The sequence below is a fragment of the Salmo salar genome, chromosome ssa20 (assembly GCF_905237065.1).
Source record: "Salmo salar chromosome ssa20, Ssal_v3.1, whole genome shotgun sequence".
NCBI lineage: Eukaryota > Metazoa > Chordata > Actinopteri > Salmoniformes > Salmonidae > Salmo > Salmo salar.
The window spans coordinates 15,409,015-15,428,755 of record NC_059461.1 but is presented as its reverse complement, the minus strand read 5'-3'; the positions used below and the strand labels follow the sequence as shown (position 1 = coordinate 15,428,755).

General features: G+C 43.8%; 1 protein-coding gene across 1 annotated transcript; it reads right to left on the bottom strand.

The window, feature by feature from the left end:
• Positions 1 to 1,635: 1,635 nt before the first annotated feature.
• On the bottom strand, positions 1,636 to 18,880 carry LOC106580082 (riboflavin kinase). Its single transcript, XM_014160703.2, has 4 exons — positions 18,368 to 18,880; positions 13,528 to 13,679; positions 5,739 to 5,841; positions 1,636 to 5,619 (listed from the first exon to the last, which is right to left on the bottom strand). The coding sequence occupies exons 1-4, from the start codon at positions 18,447 to 18,449 to the stop codon at positions 5,462 to 5,464; spliced, it is 495 nt and encodes a 164-aa protein (XP_014016178.1). The 5' UTR covers positions 18,450 to 18,880; the 3' UTR covers positions 1,636 to 5,461.
• Positions 18,881 to 19,741: the final 861 nt, after the last annotated feature.

Here is a 19,741-nt window from a genome sequence, read left to right as displayed (position 1 = left end):
ATTCGTGACTCTCCCTGTCTTGTAGGACTTTACGATTCTTCAGCCAAATGGGTAACTATCGCCTCTCTCTCCAGTTCTGTGGGGGAAAAAATCATGAATTATCTTACTGGAAAGATACAGTGTCCCAGTCTGAGCCTGTGTGTATGTGTTCCCAGGGCTTGGATCCACAGTGTGAGAATTGTGACCCATCCTGTCTGGACTGTAAGGGTCCTGGTCAGTGGAACTGCACTGTGTGCCCCGCCAGCCAGCTCCTAGTAGATGACGGCCGGTGCATGTCCAGCTGCAGCAAAAAGACACGGCACGACGGCAGTCCCCTCCGCCGGGAGTTCTGTGACTGCTAGGCGTCACACAGAAAGCAAAGTGTGAATTTTAGTGGGTCCAGGGTGTCTGGGATGAATGATGGTGTTGATGTGAGCCATGACCAGCATTTCAAAGCATTTCATGGCTACAGATGTGAGTGCTATGGGGCGATATTCATTTAGACAGGTTACCTTGACATTCCTAGGCACAAGGACTATGGCGGTCTGCTTGAAACATAGGTATTACAGACAGGGAGAGGTTGAAAATGTCAGTGAAGACACTTTCCAGCTGATCAGCACATGCTCTGAGTATGTGTCCTGGTAATCCATCTGGCCCCCCGAGGCCTTGTGAATGTTAACCTGTTTAAAGGTCTTACTCACATTAGCTACAGAGCGCGAGATCACCCAGTCGTCCAGAACAGCTGATGCTCTCATGGTTCAGTTTCGCTTGCGTCACTGGGCAGCTCACTGCTGGGTTTCCCCTTTGTAATCCCTGATAGTTGGTAAGCCAGCGTCAGAGCCGGCGTAGGATTCGATCTTAGTCCTGTATTGGCGCTTGTATTCATCCTCAATGTTATCAGATGAATCCCAGAACATATTCCCTTCTGTGCAAGTGAAACAGTCCCTATAGCTTAGCATCCGCTTCATCGGACCACTTCTTTATTGAGTGCGTCAGTGGTACTTCCTGTTACGAATTTTTGCTTGTAAGCAGGAATCAGGAGGATAGAGTTATGGTCAGCTTTGCCAAAAGGAGGGCGAGGGATAGCCTTGTATGTGTTTCTGTTAGTGGAGTAAAGGTGATCAAGGGTTTTGTCGCCACTAGTTGCACAGGTGACATTCTGGTAAAAATGAGGTAAAACAGATTTCAGTTTCCCTGTATTAAAATTACTGGCAACGAGAAGCACCGCCTCTGGATGTGCATTTCCTTGTTTGCTTACGGCCCTATACAGCTCTCGCGGTCTTAATAATGGCTACGAAAAATATAGAGGAAAACTCTTAGTAAATAGTATGGTCTGCAACTTGTCATGAGGTATTCTAACTCAGTTCCACCTTGACATGCCAAAACAGCTATGCTTTTGGGAGAAAAAAAAAACTGGGTGGGCCCATGGCTGCACCCCTGCCCAAACCCAGATTATGGCGTAATGCATTTATTTAAATTGACTGATTTCCTTATATTAACGCAGTCAAATCTTTAAAATTAGATTTTTATTCAGTATGCTTGCGACAACCTCATTTCCTATGAAGCAGAAATGTTCTACTAGACAACTGTAAAATCTATAATAGCACTGAAACCGGAGTGAGGTTGTGCAAGGAGTGGGAGAAAACGAGACAGATGCATCTATGAACATGTTTAATAAGAATACAACGTCAGGCAGGATCATACAGTAGCAGGATTTTGAACGAGCCCAACACATACGACTGGTCCCTGAACACAGACCCATGGTTAACTGAAAAAAACAAAGTTACATGCTTTCTCCCCCCCCCCCCAAATCCAAAGCTATGACATGATGCTTCAATAATTACAGAATTGCATGTTCTCTCACATACAAAATAATAGTGAAATGTATGCATTCACAGCTGAAAGGACTAGAAAATAACATTTTGTATTGGAGGTAGGGTAAATTCTTGATAAGGATGTGGCTTATCCAGCTGAAGCACATTTTGGGAACAGGCCATTCTGCCATCCCACACTTTGTTTAAAAAGGCAGAAGACAAGTGAAAGAACAGTGGGAGAAGAACCAGATGACCCTGGTTAATGACATTGGTCTGATTCTACTAAGCGCGGTCTCGACTGAGCTAGACGTTTCCCTTGTTTAATATGAGATCATGTTGGCTCAGGGTTGTGGTGCCAAACTGGAGAGCAAGCCTACTACTATTACTACCAGATGCCTCCGAGTACAGTTGCCTAATCCAACACTAGTGCATAGTACTTGATCAAATATAAGCCATGTTGTTTTGACAGTTTAATGAGCACTTCTAGCTGCACTGATTTATAGAACATCTGACCGTTATGTACATAGAGGACAAAACACACCCAGACACAGCTGTAGTCCTACCAAAACGTGAAATCATGGGGAAACATTTCAATAGGGGTCTGACCAGATGAGCCACATAAACCAAAAACATGAATAAACCAGCTACTGACCTGATGAACACAACCCTGGCATTCAGAGTAATACCATTAAAACAACTCAACACTGGAGTTGGGGGGACACAGAGGAACATTAGAATGGCCCTTGTTGAGTCATGTTCTCTTACTGTATATTGTAGGTTTAACTAGTCAGTGGTGGCACCAAAGAATGTTTCACGGTCATTGTGTAGTGTTGCCTGTAATAATACAATATTTATTGGGGGTGCTAGGCTCTCGAGGGGGCTTCAGCACATTCTTACCCCTCCCAGGAGACACCCATGACTACACTACTAAGGCGATAGCTAGCATTGCATGATAAGTGTACCTGGGGGGGCCCCAGGACCGAGTTTAAGAAACCCTGCACAGGCTAATGACAGGGAAAGTCAGATAAGACAGACAATGAGCACACTGGGTTTACATTAACACAGATTCTGCTGTGTATAAGTTTGAAAAACCATATGTAGGTCTATGTCCTTCTGTGGTACTAAGGTATAGTACTGCTAACCACTCAGGCATATAAGTCTGGGGAACACAAAAATCCCTCAACAACTGGCGCCGAGTCCATGTTCTAACCAAACAGTAACCATAAATTAACCAAGAGAAAACTTTCCCCCTGGCCTTTTTAAATGGTAGAGACCGATCCCCATCCCACAGCTTTCAATACATCATTGTTGAATATTGTACACCATTTACTTATGCATATCAATTGCTTACCCCAGTACATTTTCTGGGTATGGGTGGAGGGGACTGTAAGGTATCCTGCAATAGAAAAGGTCAATACGCATCTTTTTAAGGAACAAAGCTCAAAATCTGAAGAGGGGGAACATATTCACAGATTTGGTCTACGTAAACATATATTAATAACACCAGCCATATTGTTTCCTCTGTCAAAAGTAGCTTCTCAAATACATTCAAATCACATTAGCTCACAATTCATTTTGAACAACTTATTAGAAAAGCACTACATACGCATGCTCGACACTCATTTCATCAGGGGACGAAGAAAAACGCACACATGCCCACCACATCCATCTGCAGAGAATCAGAGCCTTGGACTTAAGCATTGTTCATCATATTGGCAGTTTGAAGTGACTCAAATCAATTGTATTTTTTGCATATCCGATTTGATAATTTTTCCCCCCCTTGCAGTCTGAACAGCCAAAAAGCACATGGAATCAGATATTTGAAGCCACATTTCAAACCACCTTCATAGGTGGTTTGAAATCAGCTACAAATCTGATGTACTTGCCCTCGTGTTTATTTGTTTTAACACTTATTTGGCATGTCGTTGTTTGCCAACTACTCGGTTGGCGGTTGAAAAGAACATGTAGCTAACTAGCTTAATGGTTTACAAACAAATTAGTAAATGTGCAAGAAAGCTAAAGAGCTACCTAGCTAGTTGTCTGCCGTGGCTAGCCAAAAAAGGACTTACTATGAAAGTTGGATCGTCTTATCCTTTGAGCTTTTAAAAAAGTGTTCATGCACTAGGATTTTGAACATTCAAAGCAAATGGGAAATGTCCATGGCAGGCATTGGTGTCACCTTAGCTTGCTACATAACTTCTGAGTGATCGGAAGCATGAGCACCACCAACAAATCAGCCTACACCACTGCTCACAAACCCGTTGTCATAGTAACAACTAGCGTAGTCATGTCAGCAAATGACTGCGGTCTGAACACACAAATCTGATTTGGTCACTTGTAACTTGCTGTTTGGACAGTCCGTACTCCAAAACAAAAGTGATTTGAGCACCAAGGCCTGCAGTGTGAACAAGGCTTCAGCCTTCTCTTGTACCATATCAGTGCTTATCTCAGTAGAATGAGGGTCCAAACAAGGTTAACTCAGTAAAAACAATATTCTGAAAACATTCAGTTAAGTGGCGCCATTTAACATTTTTCAGACAAATCTTCACTGTTAAATAAAATGGCCCTCATTGCTGGGGTGGGAGAATGCTGGATTTGACCAATGAGGAATTATACAAATTAAGAAAATCTGAAACTGCATGTCTTTAGCCAACCATGCAGTTTGTGTAGGTTAAATAAGAACATCAGTTTCGCAAATAAAATGAGGATGAATTCAGTGTATAATACAACTATTTAGCCTAGATCAAATGCAAGATATTGAGGACTTCTCTGCTTCAAGGCAGACATTTTGAATACACCCGGATATGAAAAGGAGGAAAAACTAAGTGCAAAGCCATGAGACTGAACCCCAATTCTAAACAATACAAAATGACCACTCATTTCAAAAGGACATTGTCACATACGCTGGACAGGTGCAGGGAACAGTGTTTTACAGGGACAGCCATATTAGTACAGCGTCCCTGGAGCAAGTGAGGGTTAAGTGCCTTGCTGAAGGGCACCGACAGATTTTTCACCTCAGCTGCTCAGTTATTTGAACCAGCAACCTTTCAGTTACTTGACCAACGCTCTAACCACTAGGCTACCTGCCACCTTTAGCAGTGGGTTTGGTGGCACAGGGCTCCTCTCAACACACATTCAGTTCCTGGAGTTGCACATTACCAGGATCATGTCATTAGGCACCAAACTTGTCCAATTGTGAAGTGTATTTGGTTGTGTGCCCTAATGAACATGACCATAGTCTAATGTAGCTTCAGGTCAGGTCGGCTACAATGATAGCCAGATTGTATCCTCACAACAAATCTACAGAGGATAGAAAAAGTAACATATTGGCCTTTGGTAATGTTCACAGAGAGAGAGGGAGAGAGGGAGCAGAGCATAACAGACAGGAGAGCCCATTAGTTGTCAACCACCCAGTCATTCAACTGCAATGGAAAACACCCAAAGCAGTGTTGGGAAGAAACAATAAATAAAGAATAACTTGGCTCTTTTTGATGAAGTAATCATGGCACTCCTTAACTTCAGTGGTTCATGTTTGCGACACACTAAAATACAAGCAAGGCCTCTGCCGGCCAGGTCACTAGGCCTAGTGAAAAATTACATTTGGATGGATACTTGTGACACCGACTTTACCGAGTGATGAGTAATGCGAGAGTGAACGTCTTGCGTGATTAGAGGTCATGGCCATTCACGATCTTGTTGGACGACGTCATGGACGAGCTGGCAGAGGCTCTGAAGAAGTTGTCCTTTTTGAGTTTGAGGTGTTCTGGGAGGTCCAGCTTTCTTTTGGCCTCCTCAATGTCATTGTTGATCGCTGCTATAAGGGCATCTGCAAACACAGAGAAGGGGTGAGAATGTGTGGCCAAGTCTGAGGATGGCTGTGTCTGTACAAGGATGGGGGAGAGTGTGTGTGCGCACACATGTGTGTACACCAGTACTCACTCTTACCAAGTGAATCATAGCTCCTCTCTGGACGGATGTATCCCACCAGGACTACACTGAGGATCTGTCCATAGAAATCTTCTTTAAACGTGTGGATCACATGAGTCTCCTGTAATACACGGTAATCAATAAAATGTCAACACTCAACCACAAGACACAAACATGGGTAACACCTTACCGTAACCAGGGTGAAGTCTGGTTGATAGTGGTCGAGGGTCTAACATTAAATAACCTACATTTCAAATCAAAGTGTATTAGTCACATGCGCCAACTACAATAGATGAAACGCTTACTCACAAGCCCTTCAACAATGTAGTTTAAAAAAAATTCTAAACCAAATAAGAAATAGAATTAAAGAGCAGCAGTAAAATAACAATAGCGAGACTATAGACAGGGGGGTACCGGTACAGAGTCAATGTGTGGGGACACCAGTTAGTTGAGGTAATATGTACATGTAGGTAGAGTTATTAAAGTGACTATGCATAGATCATAAACAGTAGCAGCAGTGTAAGAGTGGGGAGGGGGGCAGTGCAAATAGTCTGGGTGGCCATTTGATTAGATGTTCAGGAGCCTTACAGCTTGGGGATAGAAGCCTCTTGGACCTAGACTTGGCGATCCGGTACCGCTTGCCGTGCAGTAGCAGAGAGAAAAGTCTATGACTAGGGTGGCTGGAGTCTGACAATTTTTAGGGCCTTCCTCTGACACCGCCTGGTATAGAGGTCCTGCATGGCAGGAAGCTTGGCCCCAGTGATGTACTGGGCCGTACGCACTACCCTCTGTAGTGCCTTGCAGTCGGAGGCCGAGCAGTTGCCATACCAGGCAGTGATGCAACCCCTCAGGATGCTCTCGATGGCGCAGCTGTATTCAAATACTGTTAGTATAACATGATCTGTTAGACACACTACAACAAAATGCACATAGCAAAATGTCTCATTTGAGGAATTCTGCTATGGACAAGCAACACATCTCAATAAATACATTCAATAGCAGTTAAACATAAATCAATCAGTATGGCACCAAGACAAATCAAATTAAAAACGGCATCATTCACCATACACATTCAATAACAATCAGTCGCAACCTTTAAAAATAGGGTACCCCCCTTTTTTTTTTTAACAGTTCAGACCTCTGGTAGTTAAGTCTTACTACATTGCAGGGCCTATGCTTTATACCTCAACGGAACTCGATGAACGCCTTGAGTGCGAGCGCTTTTGGAGTGGGAGTTCCAATGCTAGAGCGGTCCGTATTTAGTGCAGTGTTGGGCAACGGAAAGCAAGCTTTGCTTAGCCAGATAACGTTTCTTCACGAGAGACTCCGAGGAAACCCTGGAATTTCCTTATACAGTAACTTCGGAAAGTATTCAAACCCCTTGACTTTTTCCACATTTTGTTATGTTACAGTCTTATAAAATGTATTAAATAATATACCCCACTGACAATTGATAAAAAAATAAAAATCACCTAAGTATTTAGACCCTTTCCTCAGTTCTTTGTTGAAGCACCATTGCCAGCGATTACAGCATTGAGTCTTCTTGGGTATGACACATCTGTATTTGGGGAGTTTCTCCCATTCTTCTCTGCAGATCCTCTCAAGCTCAGGTTGGATGGGGAGCGTTATTGCACAGTGATTCAGGTCTCTCCAGAGATGTTCGATCGGGTTCAAGTCAAGGCTCTGGCTGGGCCACGCAAGGACATTCAGGAGAGACTTGTCCCAAAGCAACTCCTGCGTTGTCTTGGCTGAGTGCTTAGGGTCGTTGTTCTGTTGGAAGGTGAACCTTTGACCCAGCCTGAGGTCCTGAGCAGGTTTTCATTAAGGATCTCTGTACTTTGCTCTGTTCATCTTCACCTTGATCCTGACTAGACTCCCAGTCCCTGAAAAACATCTCCACAGCATGATGCTGCTACCACCATGCCAGGTTTCCTCGAAGTGGCGCTTGGCATTCAGGCCAAAGAGTTCAATCTTGGTTTCCATCAGACCAGATAATCTTGTTTCTCATGGTCTGAGTCTTTAGGTGCCTTTTGGCAAACTCCAAGCGAGCTGTCCTGTGCCTTTTACTGAGGACTGGCTTCCGCCTGGCTACTCTACCATAAAGGCCTGAATGGTGGAGTGTTGCAGAGATGGTTGTCCTTCTGGAAGGTTCTCCAATCTCCACAGAGGAATTCTGTCAGAGTGACCATCGACACTGCAGACATTTTTTGGTTCCCATCCCCAGATCTGTGCCTCAACACAATCCTGTCTCAGAGCGCTACGGAAATTTCCTTCGACTCCATTGCTTGTTTTTTTCTGACATGCACTGAACTATGGGACCTTTATTAAAGACAGGTGTGCCTTTCCAAATCAATTGAATTTACCACAGGTGGACTCCAATCAAGTTGTAGAAACATCAAGGATGATCAATGGAAACAGGATGCACCGGAGCTCAATTTCAAGTCTCATAGCAAAGGGTCTGAGTAAGGTATTTGTTTTTGTAAAAACATGTTTTCGCTTTGTCATTATGGGGTATTGTGTGTAGATGAAGATTTTTATTTAAACAATTTTAGAGTAAGGCTGTAACGTAACAAAATGTGGAAAAAGTCTAGGGGCTAAATACTTCCCGAATGCACTGTATTTTGGGTCTTTATCAAAGGTCACCCCCTAAACTACCTTGACACAATGTACTTAGAGATGCATCTGCTGCTTACGGAGGCAAATTGCTAGTGTAAGGTTAGCTAGCAGCGTTGACTCTTCAGACAGGATCTAGAGAACTAGACTTGCCGGTATCTAGAGTCGCTATCTGGTCTCAACAAATTTATACAATTAATATGCTACACACAAAAGACATTTGCATTACAGGAAACGGCTACATACCGGGAATAAAACTAATTCCCACCCCGCAGCTGGGTTCCTCTTGGTGGCAGACACACTGAAGCAGAGGTCAATGAGCAGCTTTGCTTCATTTCCTGTACAATTGTAGGCGTGCACCAAAGACTTGATATGCTGACTCCAACCGTCTGTCTCGCTCAAGAGTCCAACACATTCAGGAGCTTGGTTGAACCCCTCAGGTTGAGGCTCTTCTTGGGGGTGATAAGGTGTGGTTCGAGACGTCTTGATTTCCAACAACCATTTAATGAGTTTACTTTCAAAAGTCTCTTCCTTGGTCAGAATGCACCCTGGACAGAAAACCAGTGGTCTACGAAGAGTTTGCGCAGTACTCGTGCCACTGTAGTCGCATTCTGATCTTTTGTTGAGAAAACCTGACCATACTGGGTGACGTGGTCAGTGTCACCTCTAACAGGTTACCTATACCTTGTTGGTCAGGGGCTAGAGAACGGAAGTCTATTCAGATCCCATGGAACGTCGCTAGAGATCGACCCATTTCGGCAACTGTTCTCCCACAGTTTCAGACAGGGCTCCACATTACGGGACATGCATGACCAGTATAACCTGTCCTTTATCAGCCTATTGGTTCTGTCTACACCCATGCGACCATCTCATCATGGCACTGGTGCAGGACCTGGGAGTGTTACTTCTGAGGGAGCACCAGTTGGTGGACCTCTGACTGGGTGTCACTTAGTGTCACTTAGTAGACTAGACCATCCTTGAGTTCCAACTTCTCAGAGGAACTCACAACTGACAACATTCAACTTGTCAGTTGTGAGCAAGTAAGTCAGTGGATTGCTATCCATGCACATGGTAAAGCTAGCCCCATAGAAGTAGTCATGAAACTTGTCGGACACTGGCCAGTTAGAGCTAAAAATGCAAGATGGACTGGGTTTCTGCTTGGAAAAGCTACAGGGTGCAGCCCCTCAGGATAGTCTTGGTACAGAACGGCTCCTAACCCCTCAAAACTGGAGTCTCCATTGAGGGTGTACAGCTTTGAGCTGTCCGCAAAAGCCAACACTGGGGCGTGGGTAAAAGCATAGATTTCTTTGAACACCTGGTCACAGTGGTGGTTCCACCGCTCTCCAATGTTGTAGTACTTGGTTGTGGGGCCATTTTGTCCTTCTTCCCTTGTTAGGTCTGTTAGGGGTTTCACAATGGCTGAGTAGTTGAGAATAAAGTGGCGGTAATAGCCACAGAATCCCAGGAACGACCTCAAGTCTGTGAGCTTCTCCCATGTGGCCACTGCTTCCACTTTGGCAGGTTTGGTAGCAATTGCTTGCTCTGACAATGTGGCCAACATATTTGACCTGAGGCTGACAGACCTGGCATTTGTCCAATGACAGCTTCAAGTCGCACACCTCCAGCCAGTCCAGAACCTTCAGCTATTCTTCATGCTCTTCTAGGGTCCATCCAAACAAATCAGGTCATCCAGGTAGATCACCATAAGATTCAAGCTGCTTACTCCTCTCGCCATCAAGCACTGAAACGTAGCTGGAGCTGCAGTAATGCCAAGGCATTCATTCAAACTGGTAAAACTTCAAAGGGCAGATGAACGCCGTCTTATCTTCAGGGCTCATGGCAATGGAAAGCCTGCCTCTCCACTCTTCTGGAATGGGGGATTTGCCGAACTAAAACATATTAGGGTGCATGGGGCAGGGCTTATCCACCCGTTGAATTAGGAAATTCATCCTTGGGTGGTAGAAGTGACAAAATTACATCAGCTCTGAAGACCTGTTTTACCATCGTCTCTCTGGCCATGGTTACCGCTCATCTCACGCTTCACTCGAATAGTGATTTGGCCATCACTTAACAAAGCGGCAGGCAGAACAGTAGGTTGCACTAACAGCCCTCCAGGTAATGGATTGTCTAGGGCTAGTTCAACAAGCAACAGTCTCTTGGAGTGGAGGAAGGTCCACTTAACCTTTCCACGTAGCATGCCCTATCAACCCGTTGTCCGCATCGAACTGTGGAGCTGGGTTTCCTCAACGTAAGCTCAAGAACAAAGCATCCAAAGGAAGCAAACTGCTTCACAGATGCATTTCAGCCATTGAAACATGTAGGCATTTAGTCCAATAATCACAGGGACTCCATCATGGCCTTTTGTCTCTGGGCACACTAAGGCCATGATAGTTATGGGCTCTTGAATGCCAGCTACTTCTTGAGGCAGCTCCAGTTCAGCCAATACATTACGCCCGGGACGGATGTCAGAGCTCATTGAAGCCCCAAACAACTAGACCCTCCACAGGCTGTATATGAGTGAGTGTGGTACCAGCTCTCGAAGATGGTGAGCTGGGACACACTGTCTAACAGAGCTTGGCAAGGAGTACCGTTTATCGTGATTGGAATGACAGGCTGGGTCAACTAGCCCACTTGGGACAGAGGGAAAGGTTGGCAGGCTAGATGATGCAGATAAGGTAGCGCTAGTCATAGGTCTGGGGCACAGCCTGCTCCATTACTGGGCGCCTTTCCCATTGTGCTTCTTGAATCCAGTTAGCCTCTATGACCTTGTGGGGATTTGCTGCTGCCTCACTCTTCAGGCGAGTGAGATGTGTGACTGGCTGACAGCGCGTCTACTCTGGGCCTACTTCCTGTATCTACATTCTCTTCAACGCACCACCTGTGCAGCAGCATTTGACAGGGGCTGCCCTCCATTGTTGTCGTCTCACTTGAATGGTTATTAGATAAACACAGCAACAAAAGAAATGTCCTCACTGTCAACTGCGTTAATTTTCAGCAAACTTAACATGTGTAAATATTTGTATGAACATAAGAGTCAATAGACAAACTGAACAAGTTCCACAGACATGTGACTAACAGAAATTGAATAATGTGTACCTGAACAAAGGGGGGTCAAAATCAAAAGTCAGTATCTGGTGTGGCCACCAGCTGCATTAAGTACTGCAGTGCATCTCCTCATGGACTGCACGAGATTTGCCAGTTCTTGCTGTGAGATGTTACCCCATTCTTCCACCAAGGCACCTGCAAGTTCCCGGACAGTTCTGGGGGGAGGGGGGGGATATGGCCCTAGCCCTCCGATCCAACAGGTCCCAGATGTGCTCAATGGGATTGAGATCCGGGCTCTTTGCTGGCCATGGCAGAACACTGACATTCCTGTCTTGCAGGAAATCACGCAAAGAACGAGCAGTATGGCTGGTGGCATTGTCATGCTGGAGGGTCATGTCAGGATGAGCCTGCAGGAAGGGCATTCCTGGTGTAACTCGGGCAGTTGTTGTTGCCATCCTGTACCTGTCCCGCAGGTGTCATGTTCGGATGTACCGATCCTGTGCAGGTGTTACACGTCGTCTGCCACTGCGAGGATGATCAGCTGTCCGTCCCGTCTCCCTGTAGAGCCGTCTTAGGCATCTCATAGTACGGACATTGCAATTTATTGCCCTGGCCACATCTGCAGTCCTCATGCCTCCTTGCAGCATGCCTAAGGCACGTTCACACAGATGAGCAGGGACCCTGGTCATCTTTCTTTTGGTGTTTTTCCAGAGTCAGTAGAAAGGCCTCTTTAGTGTCCTAAGTTCTCTTGGCTGTGACCTTAATTGCCTGCCGTCTAAGCGGTTAGTGTCTTGTTCATTAAACAAGCATGGGAAACAGTGTTTAAACCCTTTATAATGAAGATCTGTGAAGTTTGAGTTTTACGAATTATCTTTGAAAGACAGGGTCCTGAAAAAGGGACATTTATTTTTTTGCTGAATTTACAAGTACAGGGTAATGAAAAAGGGATCTCAGCAGAGCCTCCAAAGTAACACACCCTTTTCATAGTCAGGGTAAAGTCTGGTTGATAGTGGTCTAAAAGGGGTGGTCTTGGGTTGAAAATGAAATAACCCTAGGTGTGTACTCATTCCCAATTCAAATACCCTTAGTATAACCTAACCCATTATCAGACACACTACAACAAAATGAACACAGCAATAGACATTAAACATAATCCAATCAGTATGGCACTAAGTCAATCAATAGACTTAGAGCTCACCCTAAACTACTTCGACACACGGTACTTACAGCATTGACTTGCTAGTATAAGGTTATCTGGCTTGGGTTAACTAGTTAGAAGCCAGTACTGGCTAGTAGCGTCGCATCTTCATACAGGATCCAGAGGAAAGTCTAGAATTGCTAGAGTCGCTATCTGGAGGAGGGGATGTGATGGTGACACTGATTTACTTGGAATTCAAGGCACAATTAACCTGCGTGGCTACCCCAGTGATACGCCATCCCATCTGGTTTCCGCTTAGTGGGACTATCATTTGTTTTTCAATAGGAAAATGACCCAAAACACACCTCCAGGCTGTGTAAGGGCTTTTTGACCAAGGAGAGCAGTAAAGTACTGCCTCAGATGACCTTGCCTCCACAATCACCCAACCTCAACCCAAATGAGATGGTTAGGGATGAGTTTGACCGCAGAGTGAAGGAAAAGCAGCCAACAAGTGCTCAGCATGTGGGAACTCCTTCAAGACTGTTGGAAAAGCTTTCCTCGTGAAGCTGGTAGAGAGAATGCCAAGAGATTGCAAAGCTGTCATCAAGGCAAAGGGTGGCTACTTTGAAGAATCTAAAATCTATATTTTGATTTGTTTAAAACTTGTTTGCTTACTACATGATTCAATGTGTGTTATTTCATAGTTTATGTCTTCAATATTATTCTACAATGTAGAAAATAGTAAAAGAAAAACCCTTGCATGAGTACCTGTGTCCAAACTTGACTGGTACTGTATATAAAAAGATATACATTCTAAACTTCAGTTTACAAAAATACAATTTGTTCTGCAATTTTGAGAGTCCAATAAGGTGTGGAGACCAACATTTTTTTTTAAATTCATTTTTCAAACTTATTTGAGAAGAAATAGGGAATTATTTAAGAAGTGCAGGGGTGCCAATATATTGGTCTATATACTTTTATAACCTATATGGGTGGGCGAGCTGGACTTGCCATGGATTTCTTGGCGTTGTTGTAGTAGGGGTTCCAGCCGATGCTCATCACCATCTTGTGGACGTCTCCGCTGCCCACGCACGCCCAGCCATAGTAGATCCCTGTGCTGATGTCGCCAGGCAGGAGCTCCACCACAGAATCTGTGAAGTTGGCTGATCAGAAGAGACATTAAAATGACATTTACGTTCCAGGGCTTGACATTAATTTTTTCAGCCACTTGTCCGTTAGACAAGTACGACTGTTTTTTTTACATGTATGAAAGCTGTAGTCACTTGTCCCCCCCCCAAAAAAACAAAGTCAGTAACACCATCAGCCAAAATGGTGACTTAAAATTAGTGAAGTACATAGGAGGGATGTGAAAGTATTTTCTGTACTTGCCTATAGACGATGTTATTGCTCCCCTAGCGGCCATCCCAAAAAAGGTTAAAACATTTTTTATTTTTTTAAGGCTGCTATGCATTTGGCTCGCATGCTACCGGTGGGATGAGAGGAATCATGACTGACAAAATATATTTTGTGAAGCCAAATCTTTTCAATTAGCTTATTCCACAAAAGGGATGTATAGTAACCTAGGCCCATCTGTGTGTCTGTGCCGAAGCACGCAGATGGTGCAAATGACAGTCAACCAGCCTTGCTGCGAGTCTTGTGACGGGTTAATTACCATGGGCGGCAGAGCAACTCCTCCTGACTTATTAGGCCTAGGTTAATGCATGTGTTGTAGGTATGTTGCACATTGCTAGAATATTATGGAATTAGACCTAAGCCAATCTAGCATGCATTAAATTACTTAATAGGGCAAGCCATATCTTCTATGACAAGACACAGGAGGGTCCACTATAAAAATAGAAAAATCAGAGCTATTGGCCCAGATCATCTGACAAAACATTCTGACCAGATATTTTGTAGTGCTTGGTGAGAGACTCTTAGCGCCATCTACACTGTTCTCTTGCTTTGAGGAAATAATATTTATTGAAATAGGCTATAAACATGGGCTGTGTGCTGCCTGATCCAATTCTGATCGGAGTAATTTTTTTTTTTTTTTACTTGACAACTGAAATCTAAGTTCTGGTTGTCTGACAAATTATTTATTTTTTTACTTGCCCGGACAAGCCTTAATGCCGAGCCCTGCGTTAATCAAAAAGTATGAGTCTGCAGTGAGTGCCCATTTGATCACTAACCCACTCTCCCATTAACTACACCACAATAAAATGACTAACAAAGTCGTGACATGCAAGTCAACCTGTACTTGAAAAGCATTTCCATAGCTTTGCTTGTTGGTCTGAAAAGGTTGACTTCACTGGCAGTAGTCTTGACTAAGTCGCTTTCTTGACTTAGTCTCATTCCATCAAATGCATTTCTGCCGGACATTGTAAAATACACTTATATTATATTTTAATGTTGGATCCCTTGAAGCTTCCTTGAATGACATTGAAAACGAAAACATTTATTCAGAACATTTATTCAGAACAGTGTTTAAGTACTCGAGTCTAGCACACGATTTCCATGACTTGTGATTCGCCTTCTCGACCACTGGTGACTAGAACTTGCTTGGACTGGATAGGCTATGATAAGCAGACTTTTAACAGCACTAGATGCACTGTGCAGCAAGAGGTCTGGTCTGTTCAGCAGTGGTAAGGACACGCCACACAGCCTACATCAATGAGTGTGGGCAGACAGGCAGAGATTCTCTGGCTCCGATCATACATATCGCGCAGGCAACTTTTGCTTGCTTGTAACTAACCAGTCACCCGCCTTCTCGTTAGCTACCCTTTGCCTGGCTCAGAAACAAGCCGGCTTTACAAGATTTAAAATGATAGCATTGAGTTTAATAGTAAAACAACTGTCTCGCTATGTTTGTCTCTCTCCCCCTTGAGTATAGAAAAGTAGGCCATCTTTGAATTTGTCATCTCTACGATGTAAGGGTGCAGGCATGTGCTTTGTCAGTGGCTGTGACAGTGTTCAGCCAGGAGTTGATTGGCAGTCAGAAGCACATCATAGCTTCAAGTGGTTTTGCATCCTGTCATACAGGTGCCAAAAATATACTATTGTGTCCATGGGAACCAGGGCTATCACTCAATAGAAGCCATTGCAATCTATGGTCTCCACAGATCGATTTAAGTGAAAATGTCAGTCAGAGTCGGTACCAGAACCATGCAGGTCCCCTTACATCTAAGAAAGGTAGCTAAGTACACTAAATAGCCAAAAAGTATGTTAACACCTGCTCATCGAACATCTCATTCCAAACTCATGGGTATTAATATGGAGTTGGTCCCCCCTTTGCTGCTATAACAGCTTCCACTCTTCTGGGAAGGCTTTCCACTAGATGTTGGAACATTGCTGCAGACTTGTTTCCATTCCACCACAAGAGCGTTCGTGAGGTCGGGCACTGATGTTGGATGATTTGGCCTGGCTCGCAGTCGGCCTTCCAATTCATCCCAAAGGTGTTCGATGGGGTTGACGTCAGGGCTCTGTGTAGGCCAGTCAAGTTCTTCCACATCGATTGACAAACCATTTCTATATGGACCTCACTTTGTGCACGGGTGCATTGTCATGATGAAACAGGAAAGGGCCTTCCCCAAACTGTTACCACAAAGTTAGAAGCACAGAATCGTATAGAATGTCATTTTATGCTGTAGCGTTAAGATTTCCCTTCACTGGAACTAATGGGCCTAGCCAGAACAATAAAAAAATATATATATATTATTCCTCCTCCACCAAACTTTACAGTTAGCACTATGCATTGGGGCAGGTACTGTTCTCGTAGCATCCGCCAAACCCAGATTCGTCCATCGGACTGCCAGATGGTGAAACGTGATTCATCACTCCAGAGAATGCGTTTCCACTGCTTCAGAGTCTAACGGCGGTGAGCTTTACACCACTACAGCCGACGCTGGTCTTCAGAAACAGGTCTCGGCCATGGAAAACCATTTCATGAAGCTCCCGACGAACAGTTCTTGTGCTGACGTTGCTTCCAGAGGCAGTTTGGAACTCTGTAGTGAGTGTTGTAACCGAGGACAGACGATTTTTATACGCTACCCGCTTCAGCGGTCCCGTTCTGTGAGCTTGTGTGGCTTATCACTTCGCAGCTGAGCCGTTGTTGCCCCTAGATGTTTCCACTTCACAATAACAGCACTTACTGTTGACTGAGGCAGCTCTAGCAGGGCAGAATTTTGACTGACTTGTTGCAAAGGTGGCATCCTATGACGGTGTCATGTTGAAAGTCACTTAGCTCTTCAGTACAGCCATTCTACTGCCAATGTCTGTCTATGGAGATTGCACGGCGGTGCGCAAGATTTTATACACCTGTCAGCAACAGGTGCAGCTGAAATAGCAGAATCCCCTAATTTGAAGGTGTATCCTCATCCTATTGGTAATGTAGTGTACCTTTAACATGTCAAATGTTTCAGGCAAGTCCACTAGCTAGTAAATAGTACAACTTGGCTAGGTAAGGTAACTTATCTAGTTCGTTCATTAAGTGATAATGCCCCAGAAGCCGGTGTTTGGAGGATATATTGGCACGTTTGCCATGGCTTCTCCGGGATTATCCCTTTTATAATACGGGTTACCAACATATTCAAATTTGATTGACACATTTTCATCAAAAGCTATATTTTGGTTATTTTATTCATATAATTTCATCCTTCCACAATATAGTCCCGACACAAATCTAGGGTTGCTACCCAAGCCGGCTGGTTGACAGAGACGCGACCCAGTCGTTCAGTCTGTTGTTCCATTGCCATACTGTCTGGCAACGTTCTTCTCCCGTGCTTGCTAGCTATACACTACAGTAGTAGCTGCATCTGTTTAAACCGTTTTCTAGTGACATTTAACAATGAGGCACGATTTCGCCAGGCATCGAAAAAGTGCTCTCTCGTTTGGACACTGTTCAGAGGAGCTAGCTAACACAATACACGTCAAACTGAAGCTGGAAAAGACTGCAAACCAGCTGCACTTAGTTTAAACATTTTTATGGATATTTTGTATATATATCCATAAAAATGAACTGATTCGTGATTTCGACTGACAAACGCAGCCTGACTCGCTCGTCCCGACCCCATACACATTCTTTACTATGGGACCGTTGGAGACCGAATTTGAATATTTTAACAATGTTGCAAATGTCGGAGACACAGACAGTACGGTTTATTCAAATCGCCGCAGTTGAAAACTAAATGCTAGTCTAAAAGAAATGTGACAATGTGTAGATGCTTTCTATAGTGGAGACAAAGTTAATAACTTCCCTGCCTGGGTCGATAATCCAGGCTGTATCACAACCGGCCGTGATTGGGAGTCCCATAGGGCGGCGCACAATTGGTCCAGGTTTGGCTGGTGTAGGCGTCATTGTTAATAAGTAGCTCTTACACTTGCCTAGTTAAATAAAAGGTTAAATTAAAAAATAAATATTACAATAAAAAGGACAGTGGATTGCGCAGTCAGATGGAACAGAGTAAATAGGCATTTTAACGTCAGATTTAGCCGGCGGTCATTTGTGGAATAGACACCGGCTGGAACGCGCTTTTAACCAATCAGCATTCAGCACCCACCCGTTGTATACCTGTAGTCAGTTAACTGTATTCGAGCATGGATTTGTCTTATTGTTTCCTTTTTAAAAAACATTTTAGTCATAGCAAAGATAGCTAGCTAGTTAATTTATTTTAGCTGGCTAAAGTGCTAGCGTGATACAAGGCCTATATAATCTCTAACTAGCTGTCAACAGCAGTAACGTTAGCTATCTAAGCAGTGAAGTCATATCATAATTATCAAACCACATGCCGGTGAAACATAACGTTAACACAATCAAACATATTTAGATGATACCGTTAGCTACGTTTAACATTACCTGTGAGAATCCCTAGTTCTTTGCTTCCTCGCCCGAATCCTCGAACGACTTCCCCCTTGCAGAAATACGGAAGATGCTTCATGTCTGCTCTTCTCCAACTGGAGACGACTTTCAACTAACGTTAGCTAAATTATTAACGAGTTGTGTAGTTAGCTACCTAGTCAAGCCTCTACAAAGCGTGCTGTAACGTTAGCTAACTCGATACACACTGGTGAGGATGACCTCGAAACTAAAGACAACTAGTTAGCTAACCACTGACAAGAGATTCTTCCCAGCAATTCCAACAAGGACCAAAGTTCGTACTTTAATGCTTATTGACCGGCGAAAATGACAGAACAATTCATTTAGCTAAACTAGCTAGGTAACGTTAGTTTGAGATACTTCGCTCTTCACCCTGTTGCGCTTTGGTCAAGTACCTAGCTAATTTAGCCTATTTGAATTTGTAATTGAGGTCGACACTGCTCGGTGTTTTTATACTTTAGCCTACGTGCATGAAGTCGATAATGCTCAGTGGTTTGCTGCAACCTGGTCTCAGAGCATATCGTATTATTCTGTACGTACTTCTTCGGTGGGATTTATCAGCAGTGGGCGTCCAACGTTTTGGTGCATTACCGCCACCTACTGTACTGGAGTGTGGGTCAGAGACAGGGAGAAACTAAATCCTATTTGCCTGCCCTGTTGCCGTAAAAAAAATACATTTTAATTTTTTTTTGTTAATATCTACTCAATATATTCTTTAAAATCATTTCCTGTAGGCCCTTCTCCCTCATACTAGATCTCAGCCTCTCTCGTAAGCTGAGATACTGCCCACACTGTAGCAATACATGCTCCACGGTCTCTGTTTCCTGGCAATAATCACACTTTCCTATCACATTTAAAGTATTATTCAAGCGGCTTTGTCCCACCCTTTATCTTGTAAAAATAGCCTCCTCTCTTCTATCCCTTCCTGCCATCCTCGCCTCTGTACTTAAATTCCTGCCCTTAGTATCTCAATTCTACTCTGTAAATCCGAGACACTCCATTTATGTTATGTTTCATATGGTATGTATTAATGCCCACCACTAATTTCGTTTATGTTACAATTCTCAATATACATGACAAATTTGCAAACCGTACAATATGTTACTAATTTGCAAAACATACAATATGTTACGAATTTGCGAAACATATAGTATGTTACAAATTATAGCTAGGTCACTAACATTAGTTAGTTGGCTAAGGTTAGCTATGGGTTAAGGTTAGAGTTAAGTAACCATCTGTCTATGTAAGCATACCAAACATGACATATCAAACTAATGTAGAGGTCTGGAATTACGTTTACTATGTTACTTTTAGTCTATGAGACCAGGCTATTTATTTAGGCTAGCTTCTATC

Bases quoted from the DNA above. Each gene is read 5' to 3' on its own strand.
- LOC106580082 (XM_014160703.2), bottom strand. From the start codon at position 18,449: ATGAAGCATCTTCCGTATTTCTGCAAGGGGGAAGTCGTTCGAGGATTC. The intron at 5,842-13,527 runs GCAAGTCCAGCT...CGTGTATTACAG, and splicing joins ACAACGCCAAGAAATCCATG to GAGACTCATGTGATCCACAC. The intron at 5,620-5,738 runs GTAAGAGTGAGT...CTGTGTTTGCAG, and splicing joins GAGGAGCTATGATTCACTTG to ATGCCCTTATAGCAGCGATC.